The following is a 17103-nucleotide window of genomic DNA, read 5'->3' as shown; positions in this document are numbered from 1 at the left end:
GAAGATAAAAGTATCATTAAAAGCAATTTTTCTTGAGAAAAATTCTTTTCAACAGTAATTTAAGAATTACATGAAATATTTACGGCGATGAAATTTAACCATTTGTCAACTAAAAGCATTCCCATGCGGCATAAAATAGGAATTTAAGGAGGCACAATGTGTTATGTGCCAGGATGGCAAGATAAAGGTTTATTCTATCTTAATAGAAATTTATTCCTTGTGAGCACATTGAGAAAAGATACTCTTGCGTACACTTAATCGCGTAAAATAATACAAATGCTTGTTTCTTACGCGATACGTCTTCTTTAATTATGTGTTTTAAGATAAAAATTATTATGTTTATTTTTGAAGCATACGGAAAAAACGGTTTTGTTGAAATATCTAAAAATGTAGCTATACTGATCTAAAAACAATTTTGTTAAACTGTCAGAATAATTACGTAGGACGCTCGAGCTAGCTGCTAAAATGTCAAAACTTTTTGCAGCATTGCTTATGCTTGGGCGTCCTATATAATTATTTTGATGGTCTAACAAAATTATATTCAGATGTGTTTAGCTAAATTGTTGCTAGACATTTTCGGAAAATTGCTTCTTTTATATATACAGGAGAGATACTATGTCAGAATTTAAATTTTGGAAAAAACAGCAGAACCAAAAGTTATTAGTAATAATAGAAAGATTTATATACATATAAATATTTAAAAATTAGTTTAACCGATTCTTTAACTAATTCCAATTTTAATTTAATTTATTGCACATTAATAAAGTTTATATGGCGGTTATAATTACATAAGAATGAAGAGAGTGAAAGAGAAAATATGTAAATTGTGAGGCAATAGCATGGCTATTGTAATAATGCCTATCAGAAAACAACTTGTATAAAAATATATATGAACACCAAAGAGAATAGAAAGAAATAAAGTCTATAAACAAAACAGAAATAATTACACACAATTAATTTAGATTTCATTAAAAGAATAAAAGACTAACAGAATTTCTCTTTTTTCTTCTTACAGAAAGCCAGATTAGCACGTATCAGAATCGCGAAGGCGTCGAGCGGCGCTGCCTTCGTGAGTAAAAAGAAAGCAGCGGAAGCGCGTTTGGCCGCTCAGGAGAGCGGACTGCAGCTGGAGGAGTTCTACAAGGAGGAGGATATCTTCGAGCTGCAGCATCATCACCTACTCCGTTGTTTGGAGAAGACCACGGTAACTACCGACGCTTTTGTTCAGTTGCATGTCGCATTTTCATTGCATGTCGTGCGGAAACCTAATGTTCCTTTGATATCCGTTAAAGCCCTTTAAAAGCCTCAAAATCGATAAATTAACTTTCTTAGACGGAGGATTTTATCTTCTAGTTTTTGCTCTGATAATAAAAGAACTTCGGAAATATTCCTTTTTCTTTTATTCCGTTGGACTCATTTTAACGCAAAGGCTAAAGAGAGAGTGAGTGAGAGAGAGAGAGAGAGAGAGAGATGCGCCAAAATAAAAGTAATTGTGACTTTATAAAGGAGATATTTTCTTAAAGTAGTTTACATCGTTTTGGTAGTTGTACGTAAAAATATGCTCTGTTATTGTTTTTTAATTGAAATTTGATTACACTGAGAAAAAATGTTAATTAGACTAAATTTGTCAACTTGATTAAATTTCTTTAGTTAAAGTATTTATTTACTTAAATTAAATATACAAAATACTTGAACTTAAATTATTTCAAGTATTTATATATTTAATTGGAATACACAAATACTTGAATTTGTAAAAAATTAATCGAATTGAAAAACTTAATCAAATTAATAACTTTTTTCTTAGTGTAGAATAAATTCTACTAAAATTAATAGACAAAATATAACTAATATTTACAATGATATTATATATAGTTTAATGATATTCTCTGTAAAATGATCAATGTTATAAAAAGAAGAATAATGCGAATATTAAGGAAATATGGACATTAAGATAACATAAAGGTTACTTTGTTATCATTATGTAAAGACTTTCGACGTTCTGCATGAAGATGTTGTAACGAAGATAGGATTAATCAGCAAAATGATAATTAATCATCCATGAAAGGCAATGTTTTCTCGCCGTGAACGATGACGAACTCGTACAAAAACACAGTCTGTCTTAAGCGTTCCGTCATTAATCCCGCGTGAAGCGACAAAGCAACTGCATCGTCGCGAATGCATCGTCGACACTTCCGTTTCTCGCGTCGAGAATTCAATGGTACTCCGCCTCGAAAATCCGGCAGTCTGTTTCGCGAGTATTGCGCGCCGAGTACCAGAGTAATTTGAATAAACCCTAGCCCCTCCCTCCATCTCCCGGCCGCTCTGTGCTCGTCTAATTTTAGCCTGGTGAGAGGTTGGTTGCGCGAACGAGGGTTGCCGCGTACGGTCTGTAGTCGTTATCGAGCCCGAATACTCGCGACCAACCCTCGTTTACCGAGCTGCTGTTACAGAAACGTGCTGTTGTGAAATCGTACATGCGGAATGTCACACAAATTCCGAGCTTTTCGTGCAAACGCAGATAAGAAAGTTGGACAGTAAAGTTAGATAAGAAGGGAGACACAGTAAAATATAAAAATAATTATAGTAGACATTTTTTTAATTAAAAATGGTAAATGGGAATATAGCGGAAAATGAGATAGGAATACAAAATAAAATAATATCTGTAATGCCTTGTTTCAATTATTTTTGTTTTTATTTTATTTTAATATAGAAATGTAGAGTAATGGTCTGCACAAACTCTGTTTATATCACTGAAATATACGAAAAGTAAGATCTAAGGGTCATAATTTATAAGCATCGAGTTTTATGAGTTAAGAATATATTGTATTTCTATTTTACTTAATTCTAAAACTTTATTGTGATATGATAAAAAGAAATTTTAAGAATTAAAGAAACATTAGTTAAAAAAGTACTTTGCAAGAAAATTAATATAAAACTCAAATAAATTTAGAGAAATTCAACTTGGCATATTCGTAAAAGGATTTGTGATTACGAAAAGGGACGCGCTACTTCTCCGATCCATTCTGCTGCTGTTACACACACACACACACACACACACACACACACATATATATATATAGCATGTTTCTACGTACAGGCTTATGCGATTACTCCACCGCGATATGCACGTGCGCGCGCGCGCGAGACATGCGCACCGAAAAGATTATGAGTAAATATGCTTCGTAATTTATACGAGATATCAGCAATTATACATTGTATTGAAAAGAGAATACATGGAAATTACTAAACATTTTTACAAGAACGATATTGGACGATTATTCAATTTCACATGTGGAACGAGAGATTTTACATACTTATTGTGTGGAAAAAGAAATTCTCAATAGCAGACTTCTTATGAATTTACAACCAAATAGCAATGCACTCAGCTTACAACATAAAGCTATTATTATACTATTAGATTATTCGAGTTTCGATACTTGTCGATACAAAGTCAAACAAAGCATTCTAACGCTTTATGAACAAAGTACACTTATTACATTATTAAAGAGAATTCTACTGTATTTACATATATAATATATTGGTAGCTTTAAGAGGCAAATTAAATTAAATAAAATACTATTTACATCCAGTCAAGTATAGTTTTGGAATGAATTAGAATTCTCATTTCATCGCGGTAGCAAGCAGAAAAAATGAAGTCAATACGTGACTTTCTAAAATTAAGTACATTAAACAGCAATTTTTGGAGAGAATTAATTTTTACAAAAGCTTTATCACAGAAACGGATAGATAGATAAATAAAGTTAAAAGTTGCACTGAGAGATTCAAAAATGAAAGGAAAAATGTCAGTAACATGAACATCAGAATTGGAGCAAGTATTCTACACTAGCAAAAAATCTCTGCCAAACCATTTTGTCGACGCACCTAGATCCAGAAGTAGAACTCTTTTATATGATTGATGCCTTGAAGGCCGTTATAAGAATTAGTAATGGCAAAACGGTTACAAAAGGGATAGCAGAATCTCCTAACAATAAAGATTAGCCGAATTTAGATTTAGGCGATCTATTCAGCAGTTAAATACTGAAGACACACGATAGAAAGAAAGCATTTCACGAATTATAACCAATCGTGTATACCTTCAATCAGAATCGATTTGTTCTCTTGGTTCGCTATTTACAGTATATCGATCAATTCATAATTGACATTTGACATGTTATCCGAAAAGGATCTGTGTTGTGACAGACAGATACTTTCTTTTCTGAACTGAAGCAATTCATACAATAAATTTCGAAGAGCTAGCCAAATCTCAAGAGGACGTTGCAGAGCTAAAGACATTCTTGCGGAACGAGAAAGCATTAAAACTTTCTTAGAAATACAAAGATATACTAGATACCGCCAGACAGTTTTCAAGCCATCACAATTTTTATATCTTTCTATACAATTCTTTTGCTATTTCAAGTACCTGTGTTATGTATTTCAATTTTATTAATTTTTTGTTATTTTTATTCCCGTATGTTTTAGATTTTTACATTTGCAAATTATGTTAGAAAGCAATAATAACAATTATATTAATTAACATCATCAAATGAGAATTAATACAAATGAAATTTATTTTTGTTATTCTATTTTATCTAGATTTAAAAAAAAGTACTTTTGTAAAATAATCTGAAATAATGGAATTAACAGAAAGAAAGAAATACCACACTGTGTGCGCAGTCTAATTGTCCATCTTTTATAAACCAATGTGTCAGGAGGATAATCTTGCTACCTTGTATATTTACCCTGTGTATAAGCTAAGTGCTAGAGATGGTAACGCCAGCCTGTTTCATGCTGCTTTTGTTCCTTTGGGAATTCGCCCTGTATGGCATTTTGTAGATTAGGTAGAGGAACAAATTCGATTACGCGCGATCGTATCACCTATGCAACATTATTAATAAATGTACGTTTCGTTCAACTTGTAACTCAGCTCTGAATTTGGCGAGCTCTTTAGTATCTTACTGCATTATATGATTAGTTTCCGATGAATTATAAAAATCAGTATATTTTTCAAAATTTACACATGATGCTTTAACATTAAGATTACAAAGTTAGTTAGAATGATTATTTGTCATTTTTTTAGATTATTCAAATTTATAACAATGTATTTTCTGAGATTTTTGTCACATGTGAATACTAATATTGATAAATTAATATTGATCTATTTATTTTTTTCTTTTATCTTAAAAAAATCTATATTTGTATTTAAGTATATTTATATAAAAAGTAATTATTAGTAGTTTTAGTTTTAGTCTTAATACGGGTATATTGATAGTTTTTTATTATTTTAAAATTACAAAATATCATTGTAAACAAGTATACAATTTTATATAAAAACCGTATAAAATTTTGGTTGATAAAAAGTAACATTTGTTAAGTTGTTCAATTTAGTAATAAATTGAAAGTTCTATCTGTCAAATTTGATTTTGATGATTTTCCAACTGTGTGATGTTCAGGAGTTCAAATTGACATTTAAGAGCAGTCGCAAATATTTAACCGTGTACATACATATATTTGAATGTTTGAATTTACCTTGACCTAATCTTGATTGGCATCGTTATATATAGTTAAATTCATCATTAAGTGATATTTCCGATGTTACGATGACAGCATTGCCTAATGATGGACGCTTCCTATGTTATAACGATGACGTCACGGTGTTTCGAGGTCGGCTCTCCAATCGATTTGTTGCTCACGAAACTGGCGAATCTTTGACCCCGAGTTCCGGATTTCGCGCAAATCGTGTTGAATTTTTCCCAAGAGTGCAACGCTCGCGCGACGCTCGACACGGAGATGTTTTCTCCGGAAAATGAAGGTTTCCTGCTGATCAAAGAGCGACGTGGACGAAACCGCTGACCAAGCATCATATGAAACTCGAGCAGGAACTTTAGATTCGGACACGGGCTGTGATTCATGTATAAATCGAATATATATTTCCGAAGAATCAGAATCATGCAAATTCATTATTTTGTATTTTAATTTAGAAGAAGAAGAATATTTTTTACAGTTAAAGTCTTAGCTTTAAGATTGAAGTAATAGTTTTAATAGAGCAATTTTTCATAAAATTTGTACATAAGAGTTTGTATTTATTAATATTACATAATACATTGCATAATACTTAACATAAAACATAACATATTTTTAATAAAAGTATTACAATAAAGTTATAAAACATAAAAATATCGATACAATGTCGATAATGTCGAAAAATTTAAATATTACAGCTTTGCAACAAATCTTGATTTAAATAGAAAGACTTAATTCTACGTTCTTATTTTATGTTGAAACTTTTACAGGACATTGGCGACGTAAATTTTAGAAGTGCAAGTAAATAACAAATTACCGTTTTTAATTAACTTAAAAGACTACTTTTATTTTGATGAAAAATATATTAAAAACTTAATTATAAGAACGTTCAAAGTTGAGAAACAAAACGTTGTAATAATTGATGTGTTTTAATTTTTTCCAAAGTTAATTTTAATCGAATCTAGATTTATTGAAAAGTAAAACTGTTTTTATTTTAAATATTTTCTATAATACATAACGTATTTATACGACAAAGAAATGACGCGTTATAAAACTACTAAAGTAATTCGATAAAATTGTATTCTTCACACCAAGTACATAAAAAAGTATTATTTTTATATCAAGGTGTTTGAATAAGTAAATAAAATTATTTTTATTATGCATTTTTTTATTAAGGGAAAAGAAGATGAGAAGAAAAACAGAAAGGAAAGAATTTTTTATAGAAGAACATTTTACGCAAAATATTATAAAAATATCCGTCTGGAATTGAAAATTCTCACCTAGATTCGTACAGACGCGTGCGCCATAACTATGTGCTTCCGTGAAATGCATACTAGATGCCCCGCTTTACGTCATCGTGCCGCTAGCGTTCGTACAAACGATGGTATTTCGGGAATCTAACAGGGGTAGAGTAGCCTCTCTTCTTTGGATATTCCGGGAAAATACTTGTACTGCTCATGCGAATTTGCATTGTTATACATGAAGAGCGTACCACGGGATGTGATAAGATGATTGAACAATTAATATTTTAATTGACGATTTGCGGATTGTTCGTTCCCTTTGTGAATACCAAATGGCAATCAATAATTTCCGCTTTGCGATCTATTAGTATTCTGTTGGATACTTGTGCACAAGTTTTACAAAAATATTATGAATAATAAGTCATTATTTTCTCAATTTATATATTCAAATTTTTGTTTTTGAATGATTTAATGATTAAATAATAAGAATTTTAATTTTATTAAGACAAAATATAAGTCAAATTAAATGAAGAATTTTTTTCGTTAGAATATCTTTTTGCCGCATTACTTGCACATCTGTTATAAAGAATTTATTTGAAATTTAAAAACAGCGTAGACTTGCATTTACCACTGATTTGGTCTTATCAATAATTTGGCTGTTTCCGATTACTTGTGACTAATGACAGATATATTAAAATCTTTTTTATAGTTTTCAATATATCCATCATTGAAGATTCTTCCAATTTTTTTCCATATTTATATCATCTCATTTTATCTCTATATTTTATTTCATCTTCGTCTTGCCTCAGTAGACCTTCGTCTTCGTCGGATGCAGCCAATCGTTGACGTCTTCGGGTCGGTGTATTGATTTCTTCCGGGTCGTGGTCGGAGGCACGATCAGATCATAGATGCGGCATGTAAAACGTCATTACCGTGACTAATTATAGTTCGTCACGGTGAAGAGATATTTGACAATAGCGGTTTATTCACTTTGAATGATGCAATCGCATAAATGGTTATTCGATGATGAGCATCTGCGACATCAGAAAAATACAAAGAGATGAAAAGGCATATATAATATACCTTTAAATTTTATATAAAACTTAAAGGGATAAAAAAAATTCCTCTGTAAATGTAGTGGAAACGGGTTACTTTCGGTTTTGTAACTTTATGAAAGCATTATGAAGAGAAGCAAAGCTTCTTTGAGCATCATTAATATGCCATAGAGATTTTAATAATTAGATGGCAATGGAATGGTTCTTTAAGGCAGTAGGTTGATTCTCTTTAGCTTCTTGAAAGAGTAAATCTAGGAGCAATATAATAATCTCGGATTGGAACGAGGCAATTTTAAATCATAACTGTTCGAATTGAAATTGAAGGAGGAGGGGGGAATTAAATAAATATGTAGCGGGAGCTCTTGGGAAAATCATGTAAATGGACGGAATTAATGTCAGCGTTTGTGCGAGGAAGTACGTTAATTATTCTGAGTGGAATAAAATCGACTGAAAAGAATATTTCTTATACCCGAGGGAAATTTGTCCCTCGCGAAGGGACAGCGACAGGTCAAGTAAAATTATTGTTGAATTAATTTCAGCAAATAGCAACTGTATATAAATTGTGGTTTGTTATGAAATAGTCAAAGTTTGATTTGTATTTAATGTATTTTGGAGGAATTGATGTAAAATGATACTTTTAATTAGAATTTACAAAAATGTCAGCAAAAGTATGTACTTCACTGTGTATTTTACTGAGTTTTTTTAGATACATGTTTGATTAAATTTTGTAAATAAATTGGTTTACGAAGACAACATCCATAGCTCATTGAAAATCTGCAAAATTTTATAAAATGTCAGATGTTATTTCAACTGGAAAGATACACGGTTCTATTAGTATTTGACGTTTCGGAAAATTGTGGCAAAATGGTTTTCTGGTTGGGCTGAAAAAACATGTCGCGCGTGCTCCGCTCATTAAATCTTTAGAGGGTTTCGTCGCGCGTATTCTACTGGATAGCACATCCCTTGCCCAACGAATGTTCGAAACCAACCCCGCAAGGCGGATACAATGTGGTAGATTCACAGTTACGTATGCATTGCCGCCGAAAAGGGTGACGCACGTGGGCGCTCCTGAATTTAATATCGGCCAACTGGAAACAAACCCTCCGGAAACGGCGGAAGGTTGAGTAGGGTAGGAGACTAGAACTCGTAGAGTGAAGCAAATAAAACGTAGTTGACTGTCGCAGTCGTGACCTGACGGAATTCTTTCGGGTCGCTACGTTTCATGCCAGATATCGCGATACTTTCAACCGTAAAGAACCTGCTGTAGAATTAAGATCTGTAATATTGCACAACGTTTCGTTATTTATGCATCGCGTGCATGACACTGGCGTCATATTAAGGGGGTTAGTGGCAGTTAGCAGGCTAAAAAACTTTTTTGCTATTTTTTTTTTTTCAGAGACTTATTTATATTTTTAATTAAAACAATTTTAATGTATTATAAAGTAAATTTTAAGGAATGTCTACAAAAATTTTCATGCAAAAATATTCATTCGTTTGGACATAACAGCCGATGGCGTGGACGGCCTTATAAAAAAGGTGGCTTGTGGTGAGCAAGATTTCTCGGGATTGTGGATCATCTGTAAACAAAAATACGGATGGATTTATAAAATATATTAGTTTGGCGGGTCCTTGATCGAAGAATTTTGGAAAAAATTAATTGGAAACAAAATGGCAGACATTGGAAGTAAAAACTCAATTTTTATCTAAAAAAGAAGCGTTTACTTTGACAATAAAAAAAAGTATATAAGAAAATAAAAAATCCTTTGATCAGGGACCTTCTAATTATGTGCAAAAAAAGCATTTAAAATTTCAGCGCTATAGATTGAGCCATTTTTCAGCAATCTTGCTCACCGATTTGAAAAATGCTGTTTCAAGAAAAATGCAAAGTTTAAAGTTTGAAGTTCTAATTAGATTGAGTTAAAATTTTTTTTTCTTAACTTACACTGACTCGTCTATTCCAGGACCATACAGAGTACCTTCTTTTGACAGAGTCGCTTCTAAAATATTAATGCAGATATATATACACATACCAGTATTTCTACTTTCTAAATTTCCTAGAGTGAAATATTATTCTAAAAGAGTGAAAATTGAACTTGTGCAATGTTCGAGTTATGTGTCACTCTAATTAGAGTAAAAATTCACTTTTACAGACATTCTTATATACAAATCACTCGAACATTGTACAAGTTCAATTTTTACTTTTTTAGAATAATGTTTTATTCTAGGAAATTTAGAGAGTAACAAAAGCAGAGAGCAGCTGCCGCCGGGTTACCTGCTTTTAATCAGATTAGCTTGAAACTTTCAGGGAATATTCTTGAAATGTCCTACTTTTAGGAAATAGCAAAATTGAAAAATCGATTTTTTCAAAGTTACTGACTGCCACTAACCCCTTAAATTATCCATGATTTTTGAAGATTTAAAATTAAAATTTTGCAAAAAGAAAGGTGGGTATTCAAACTGATGAAGAAATAATTTATCTTTTCGCATTTTAACGCGTTTTTAAGTCATAATTATAAACGCATAATTATAAATGCATTTTATTTTTTTGAGATTTTTAAATCGTGCTTTATTTCTTAGCATTTTTTCTGTTTCAATGAATTCTTAGAATTTATTATTTTTTTCGAAACATTAAAAATTATGTAGAATTAATTTTTTTCTCTTTGCTTATTCTATTCTGAATCATATGGAGTTTAGTTTTTTAAGAATAATCTCAGCATTTTTATTAAAACACGAGACCAAAATCCACAGTTAACGTATCCGAATGTGTCGCTCTTGATTATCTTGATGAATCCGACAATCTAGTTTGTCAAATGGCCAATGTCTGATATGTAGTACGATGGGTTGCGGCCGGCATCGACGTATGTGCAGCGGTCATTCCGTTGATTCCGCAGTCACCGTGGTATTTAGACAATGCATGCCCGCAATTCCGCTGCTGTACTTCTCGCAGCGCGTTTATTCTCGATCGCAATTCTGTACTTCTACACGGAATGCTGTAAAATATTATGTCGATTAATGATCATCCGTTTCTACCATCGTGCATCGCGTTGAATATCTCGTAGGTGTTTTATCTCTCGTTATTTTCATGCTCAACTGATTTATTATGTTTGTGTGTGTGCGTGTGTGCGTAACAATCATCATTGAATGTTGTACATTGAAATAAATAAATTTATTATGTGTTGATTTGTGATAATGATTTACATTGGATACTTATGACAAATAAAGTTAAAATAAAAACTAGAGAACAACGCACGAGTACATCTACGAACTTTTATGCTATATCAGCTAGTTCCAATTATTTATAATCAGATTATTTTAATTGCTACTCGTCTTGATTAATTTGCCGTAACGTCACAAATCGCATTGATGCGATGCAATACAATGTTTTGTTATTATAACGAACCAAAATTAAAATTTACGATCCGATACACTTGTAACGGATGTTTCGCGTATGTTACAAAACCGTAAATATTTATTTCTAACGCAGGAATAAAGTCGTTATTATCCGTTAGCCATGTATCATAGTAAATGTTGATCCCTATAGCTTTTTTTTTATACATACATAGCAATTTGCGTTATAATACAATCGTATTGCTTTACAAAACTTCATAGTGGCAAGGTGATTTTACGTAGAGACGTGTGAGAAACGCATTAGAGCAAATAACACTATCTCAAGAAAGTGCAAGCATCTACGGATATTATATCCGCTCTCGAAGAAACATTGCGGGGAACGGTACCTTTTATGTGAATGGATATAAAAGCAACCATTACCTTCTCTTATGGTATTCAGTGACGCTCTAATACTCTAAAAGCAGCTAAATCTCGCGTACGACAAAGAAATACGCGGCCATAAATATGCATTACACGATAAATTCGAACACGATAGAAATTAATGCAGTAATATAAATTAAGTACCCCTGTTGCGATATGTGCCCTATCAGATAATAAAAAATGCTACTGTTAAGGAAGGAAGCTGATAAAAAAGATTCTACAGTTTGAAAGATAATAAACTCGACGCACTACAATTGCACAATTATAATTATTTAATTGTTATTAGAAAACATTATTAAAAAGATAACTTTTTAAGGTGACATACTATGAGATCAACTATGTAAGAATCGTAACTATATGTAATTCTATTTTCTTACAATTTCCAAAACGCGAGTGTATATTGGATTCAAGGATTTGCAATTTTCCGAGCGACCGTTGATAGCTACGTTGCAATCTACCTTTTCGTGAAGGAATCGCAAGAGTATATATCAAAATGCCGCTATGATCGTAAAATCGCGAAGTATGGCAGGTCACGATCCTGCGTTGAGTTATTTACGAGGCAACGCGGTGGTTACTGATTTACAAACGCCGATCATAGATTGTGCTGAGAATACATATACACTCTTGCCGTGTCTTATTTCTAATTTGTCATTGCTGAATAACAAAATCAAAAGCTAAAAAACACCCGTAATTTATTATTATAGTGTATAAAAATACTTTGAAATAAATTAGTTTCTCGCGTATCGTCACTTGCACTTGATCGGACGTAAAATTCGTTGTTGACTCTGCTTCTCGTTTGTAAATCAATAAACTATAAATTTTAATAAACTGGTACAATATTTGTCTTTATTTGGAGCGCAGAATAAATAAATATTGAGACAAAGTTGTACAATTATTTATTAATAAAATATTTTTGATATATTTTACGCAATTAAGTTTTTATCTAGTTGTTAAACGCAAATTTTTTAGGCGGAATAAATTTCATGTGTTTACCATCAAATAAAAATCTATAGGATTTTTTCTGTCTGACTTTTTATAATTTAAGTTCTTATCATTTATAATTTTTCTTATAATTTGCTACACACACAATGATGAGTGTGGATTCTTAAGATCAAGGTTTATGTAGAAAACCTTGATTATGGATGAGAAGGTTAGTGGTAAAATGATACGCAGAGAAAGATTCGCGTGTGCATGGTACTCGAAAATCTAAATCTCGAGATTCATATTTCACGTTAATTGTTCGTCCATCAGTATCAGGGATCGGCAAAAATTTCGAGGAATCGATCGACCCATCCGCTCTGGCGCATCCGACCCATCCATCTTTTCGCGATACCGTCATTAGTGGCGCTCCCTTTCGCGCGATATCCGCGCGAACAATGCGATGTAGGAGCGTATTGCGAGCACTCTTGAGAAAATAACAGCGAAGACAATGTCTTTTATTGGACAGATATCTTTCCCCATGAAAACTCCTCGTTTTATTCCTATGCTTGGTTACCTCCGAGGAAGCGGCGAGACGCGATAAGGACGAGTCTAATCTGACGTTTATCAAGGCACCAGGGAAGATCCAAGTCGGCTTTGAGTGAATAACTCTCAGGATGCGTCAGACGGGGTCCAACAGAGAAGCTATTTAAATCCTTGAATCTCTTGGAAGAAAGAATTGTTTCATTGTACACGCACATCGAGTGGTGTTCTTTTATAATTAGCGCGTAACATAGGAGGATTAGAAAATTGAATTAAGTACTTTCACATTTTGCTTAAGGCCTAATCTAGTTGTCTATAAATCAATCATAAAAGAATTTTGTTTGTATTATTTATACGATTAGTTGTTTCAGAATCGCGATAACATTCTCTACTTCTCTCTCTCTCTCTCTCTCTCTCTCTCTCTCTCTCTCTCTCTCTCTCTCTCTCTCTCCCTCTGCAATGTTTTAATGTAAATATAATAAGTTATTTAGGAAAGTTTCTTGGATGCCCCCCAAAGTCTTTACTTTTGACATTTATGATTTTTCAATTCTTTAGACTGCTTTGAGGCATAATGTATCTTTTGTGACTAACGCAAAGAATTTTGGTACATTTTTCTTAATTTCTGTTTATACAAGTCCATTCTAATCAATTATAAAATCAATTATAGAACATTTTATTTTGGTATCTTTTTAGCAAAAAGGAAATTTAAGTAATTTAATTTTGAGTAATGTGTATTGCAAAATTGTCAGAGCGTATTTTGCGCCGCAGGTCGTCAATGATAATTCCACATGTTTCCTGTACAAATCACCCCTTGCACCGGGATTAGAATACGTCGGCTCAAACGAGAGCTTTACAAGGACAAATCGCGTCTCTCCGGAAGGTCTACGCGTTGAAATACGGACAGTCTCTCGCGAGTAATCCTGTAGTTTTCCAAGATCGAGTTCGCTCGAATGCGAGCCATCTGTAGCTTTGAAAGCCGTGCATGACCCCTTTGGGAATTCTTCGAAAAGCTGACAAAGCCGTTCTATGACGCGATATCTTATTGTATAACTGTGATATTGGTGCTTTATGTCGACTTGATAAGTCAGTAAAAGTTGCTTGCATATTTCTTTCTTTTTGTTATTATATTTTAATACATTATTATTAAACCAAGATGATTATTATTAAGATTATTATTAAATCCTACAGTTTAAATTTATTATTACATTAAAGCACACAAAGATTATTTAGCTATTTAATCTCTATTTTATTTTTTTAATATAACTGTCGATATATGTGTATATGCATATTAACTTTAAGAATTTTTTGACGATAACTTTCTGATACTTATAGAATATCGTGTTTTCTAAAGGTTATCGCGGTTATTGCATTGATTCTATATCCTCAGAATTTTTTAAAATTCAAAATTCAATTTAGTTGACCGAATTTTCAACAAAATAATCCGATTATCATAAAACTTGGATTTAAAAAGTTCATGAAATCGTTGAATTTGAATGTAACCTGAAAATATCAAAATTCAAAATGATAGTAAGCTCAGATAAGGGAAAAACTTTTATTATAAGGCTCATCATAGTTTAGAAGTTTGAATGCGCTTATAGGTGTACCACTCGACTAGCACGAACTGTAAATAAAACAAAACTGGAAACTTAGTATTATTTAGCAATGCTAAAAATGACTTAAAACCGAGTTTAACGATATTCAAATTATCTTCTTGAAATTCTTTCCGTCATTAGACTTATTATTTTGAAATTTTTATTTTTGACATCAGATTCGAATAAAGCATTAATAAATTGCTCTATAGATCAAGTTACACAAAACTCGAGCGAGCAGTTTACAAAATAAAAGGGGCTGTACCAAATGTGGTACTCCCATTGACAAAGAGTTAATATATCAATGCAACATATACTATAAGAGCTTTTCAGCAGCAAGTAACACAAATCGACACACGAGTCATTCTATTTTTGTTTGTTATTTAGTGTCCTAGAGATATTTAGTAGAGCTGAAGAGCTCTCTTTAATGCTTTTTATCATTTTTATATATAAATATTTTAGGTATACAAAAATTTGTAAGCGCATTTTTACACAGCCACTTAATTTAACGAAACGATCTTTTAATCATGTACATAGTATCGTAAAATTTATTAATTAAGTAAAACGGCGAGGGAAGTTATCACGATTGCGATCATAATCTATCGTAGGGCAAGGGCTTTTGCCAGTTTACGCGGACCATGTCGAGTTGTTCGAGCGCGTTTATCGTAAAAGAGATCGAGGCGCTGCTCCATTCGGTACGAGCAATATCCTTTCGCGCGGCGCCAAGAACGCGACGTTCACTCGAGCGACATTGAGATCACTCGATAACCTCTCGTTTCCCGAGCATCGTCCCCGTAGGATTTCCTCAAGACATTTCGTGTATCATAGACGAGTATATTTACACGTACATCTTTTCGTAACTGTTGAAAGTTGTTTATAATTTAATTAAAATTTCTTAATAAAGTAACAATAACAGGTCACATAAAAAAATAAAGTAAAAAAAAGAAAGAAGAAATGAAGTAAAAGAAGGAAGAAGAATTAAATAAATAAAAAATAATGTTGAAAGAATTAAGAAAAATTCAGGATCAAATATTCTTTTGTAAAGTTGTGTTTTATTTTATTTACATATCTTTCCATGAAAAGAAAATGCAAATATTATTTTTTAATAGGTTTTGTTTTTAATTATTTAATAAATAAAAATTTAAATAAACAACAATAAAGAAATAGCATTGAAAAATTCAAAATGCCAAAATTCGAAAAATTATGTTTTATGACGGAAATCAAGATTTATTTAATAAATAAACGTTACACATAATGAACACTTTTGCTAAAGTATATACAAAAACTGAATACAGATCTAAAAGTAATTTTACTAAACCAAAATAATTATGAAGAAGTATAATGAGTGTTGTAAAAATTTTTAATATTCTAGCAGTCAACTTGAGCGTTCTACATAATTATTTTGGTAATTAAATATAATTATTTTTAGATTTGTAACACACACACACACACACACACACACACACACAGATGGAGAAAGAGAGAGAGAAAGAATTTTTAACAAAACCGTTTTTCCATGGTTATTAGGTTATTATTATCTTTGTCTATTAATGAGTTTAAGCTCACTCGTATGAATATATGAGCAGATGTAATTAGAATATTAGCCATTTTAATTAAACCCATGTCAAATTAATGCGAAATATATACGACGCAATTCAAGTGGAAGTTTGCAGAACCGCGAATGAAATACAAGTCTGAAATAGCTCAACACTGAGAATCAACGGAAAGGGCGCGCTGCTTTCTTGTTTCGGCTTAATTCAGGTTAACCAACAACTTCGTACATAGATTAAGTAAAACAAGGCAGACTTGGGTCAGCGACAGCAACACGTCGAGAAATGCAGCTTCGCCGCGTCCTGTCTCGGCGCGACAATAGTATAGTATGCAAAGGGGATTAATTAGCTGGCTGTAGCGGGAAATTATTATCCGCCGGGAATTAAAATTTAATGAAAAATACGTCAGGGACGTTTTTATATGAGAGAGAATTTATATTACGTCGCGGCATCGTCAAGAAAGTGCGAGATGTGATTATGTTGAAAGCTGCTAATACGCTTATTTTTTAATTCAATGCAGTTCTTTACATATAATTAGGTGATTAATCAATTTGCTTTTATGATAATAATATCAAAAATTAATTATTTAGTAATTTTATTATAGTTGGTTAAAATTATGTGATGATTTATAGATATGCTTTTTTTTGTAATTAATGCGTTCCCACTGTAAATAAATGTGTTGAGAAAGAATTAAATAATGTTTTTGTCAAATTTCTATCTGTAATTTGCTTTTGGCACAGGCGAAATTTTATTATTAAATTTTATTGTACAAATTTCAATTTTTATTAAATAAAACTATTATTTGAGTTAAAAACTATTTGGTAATATAATAGAAATATTGAAAAATAATGAACTTTTTCAAAATTTTTATAAGTCTGAAGCAGTAAAATAACTTAAACTGGACAAAAAGACTCGATTG

At 32.0% G+C, this 17103-nt stretch overlaps 1 protein-coding gene across 14 annotated transcripts in view; it reads left to right on the top strand.

Annotated features, from left to right (window-relative positions):
- The window catches only part of LOC105834830 (potassium voltage-gated channel protein Shal), a 114203-nt gene that overhangs the window by 51887 nt on the left and 45213 nt on the right, over positions 1–17103 (top strand). For all 14 annotated transcript variants that reach the window (XM_012677619.3, XM_028189212.2, XM_012677611.3 and 11 more), the window contains exon 3: positions 1016–1204. In XM_012677619.3, coding sequence (XP_012533073.1) covers positions 1016–1204 — 189 coding nt within the window. The remainder of the gene's footprint in view (positions 1–1015; positions 1205–17103) is intronic.

Source organism: Monomorium pharaonis, chromosome 4, assembly GCF_013373865.1.
Source record: "Monomorium pharaonis isolate MP-MQ-018 chromosome 4, ASM1337386v2, whole genome shotgun sequence".
Lineage (NCBI taxonomy): Eukaryota > Metazoa > Arthropoda > Insecta > Hymenoptera > Formicidae > Monomorium > Monomorium pharaonis.
This window is presented reverse-complemented; position numbering and strand designations above follow the sequence as displayed.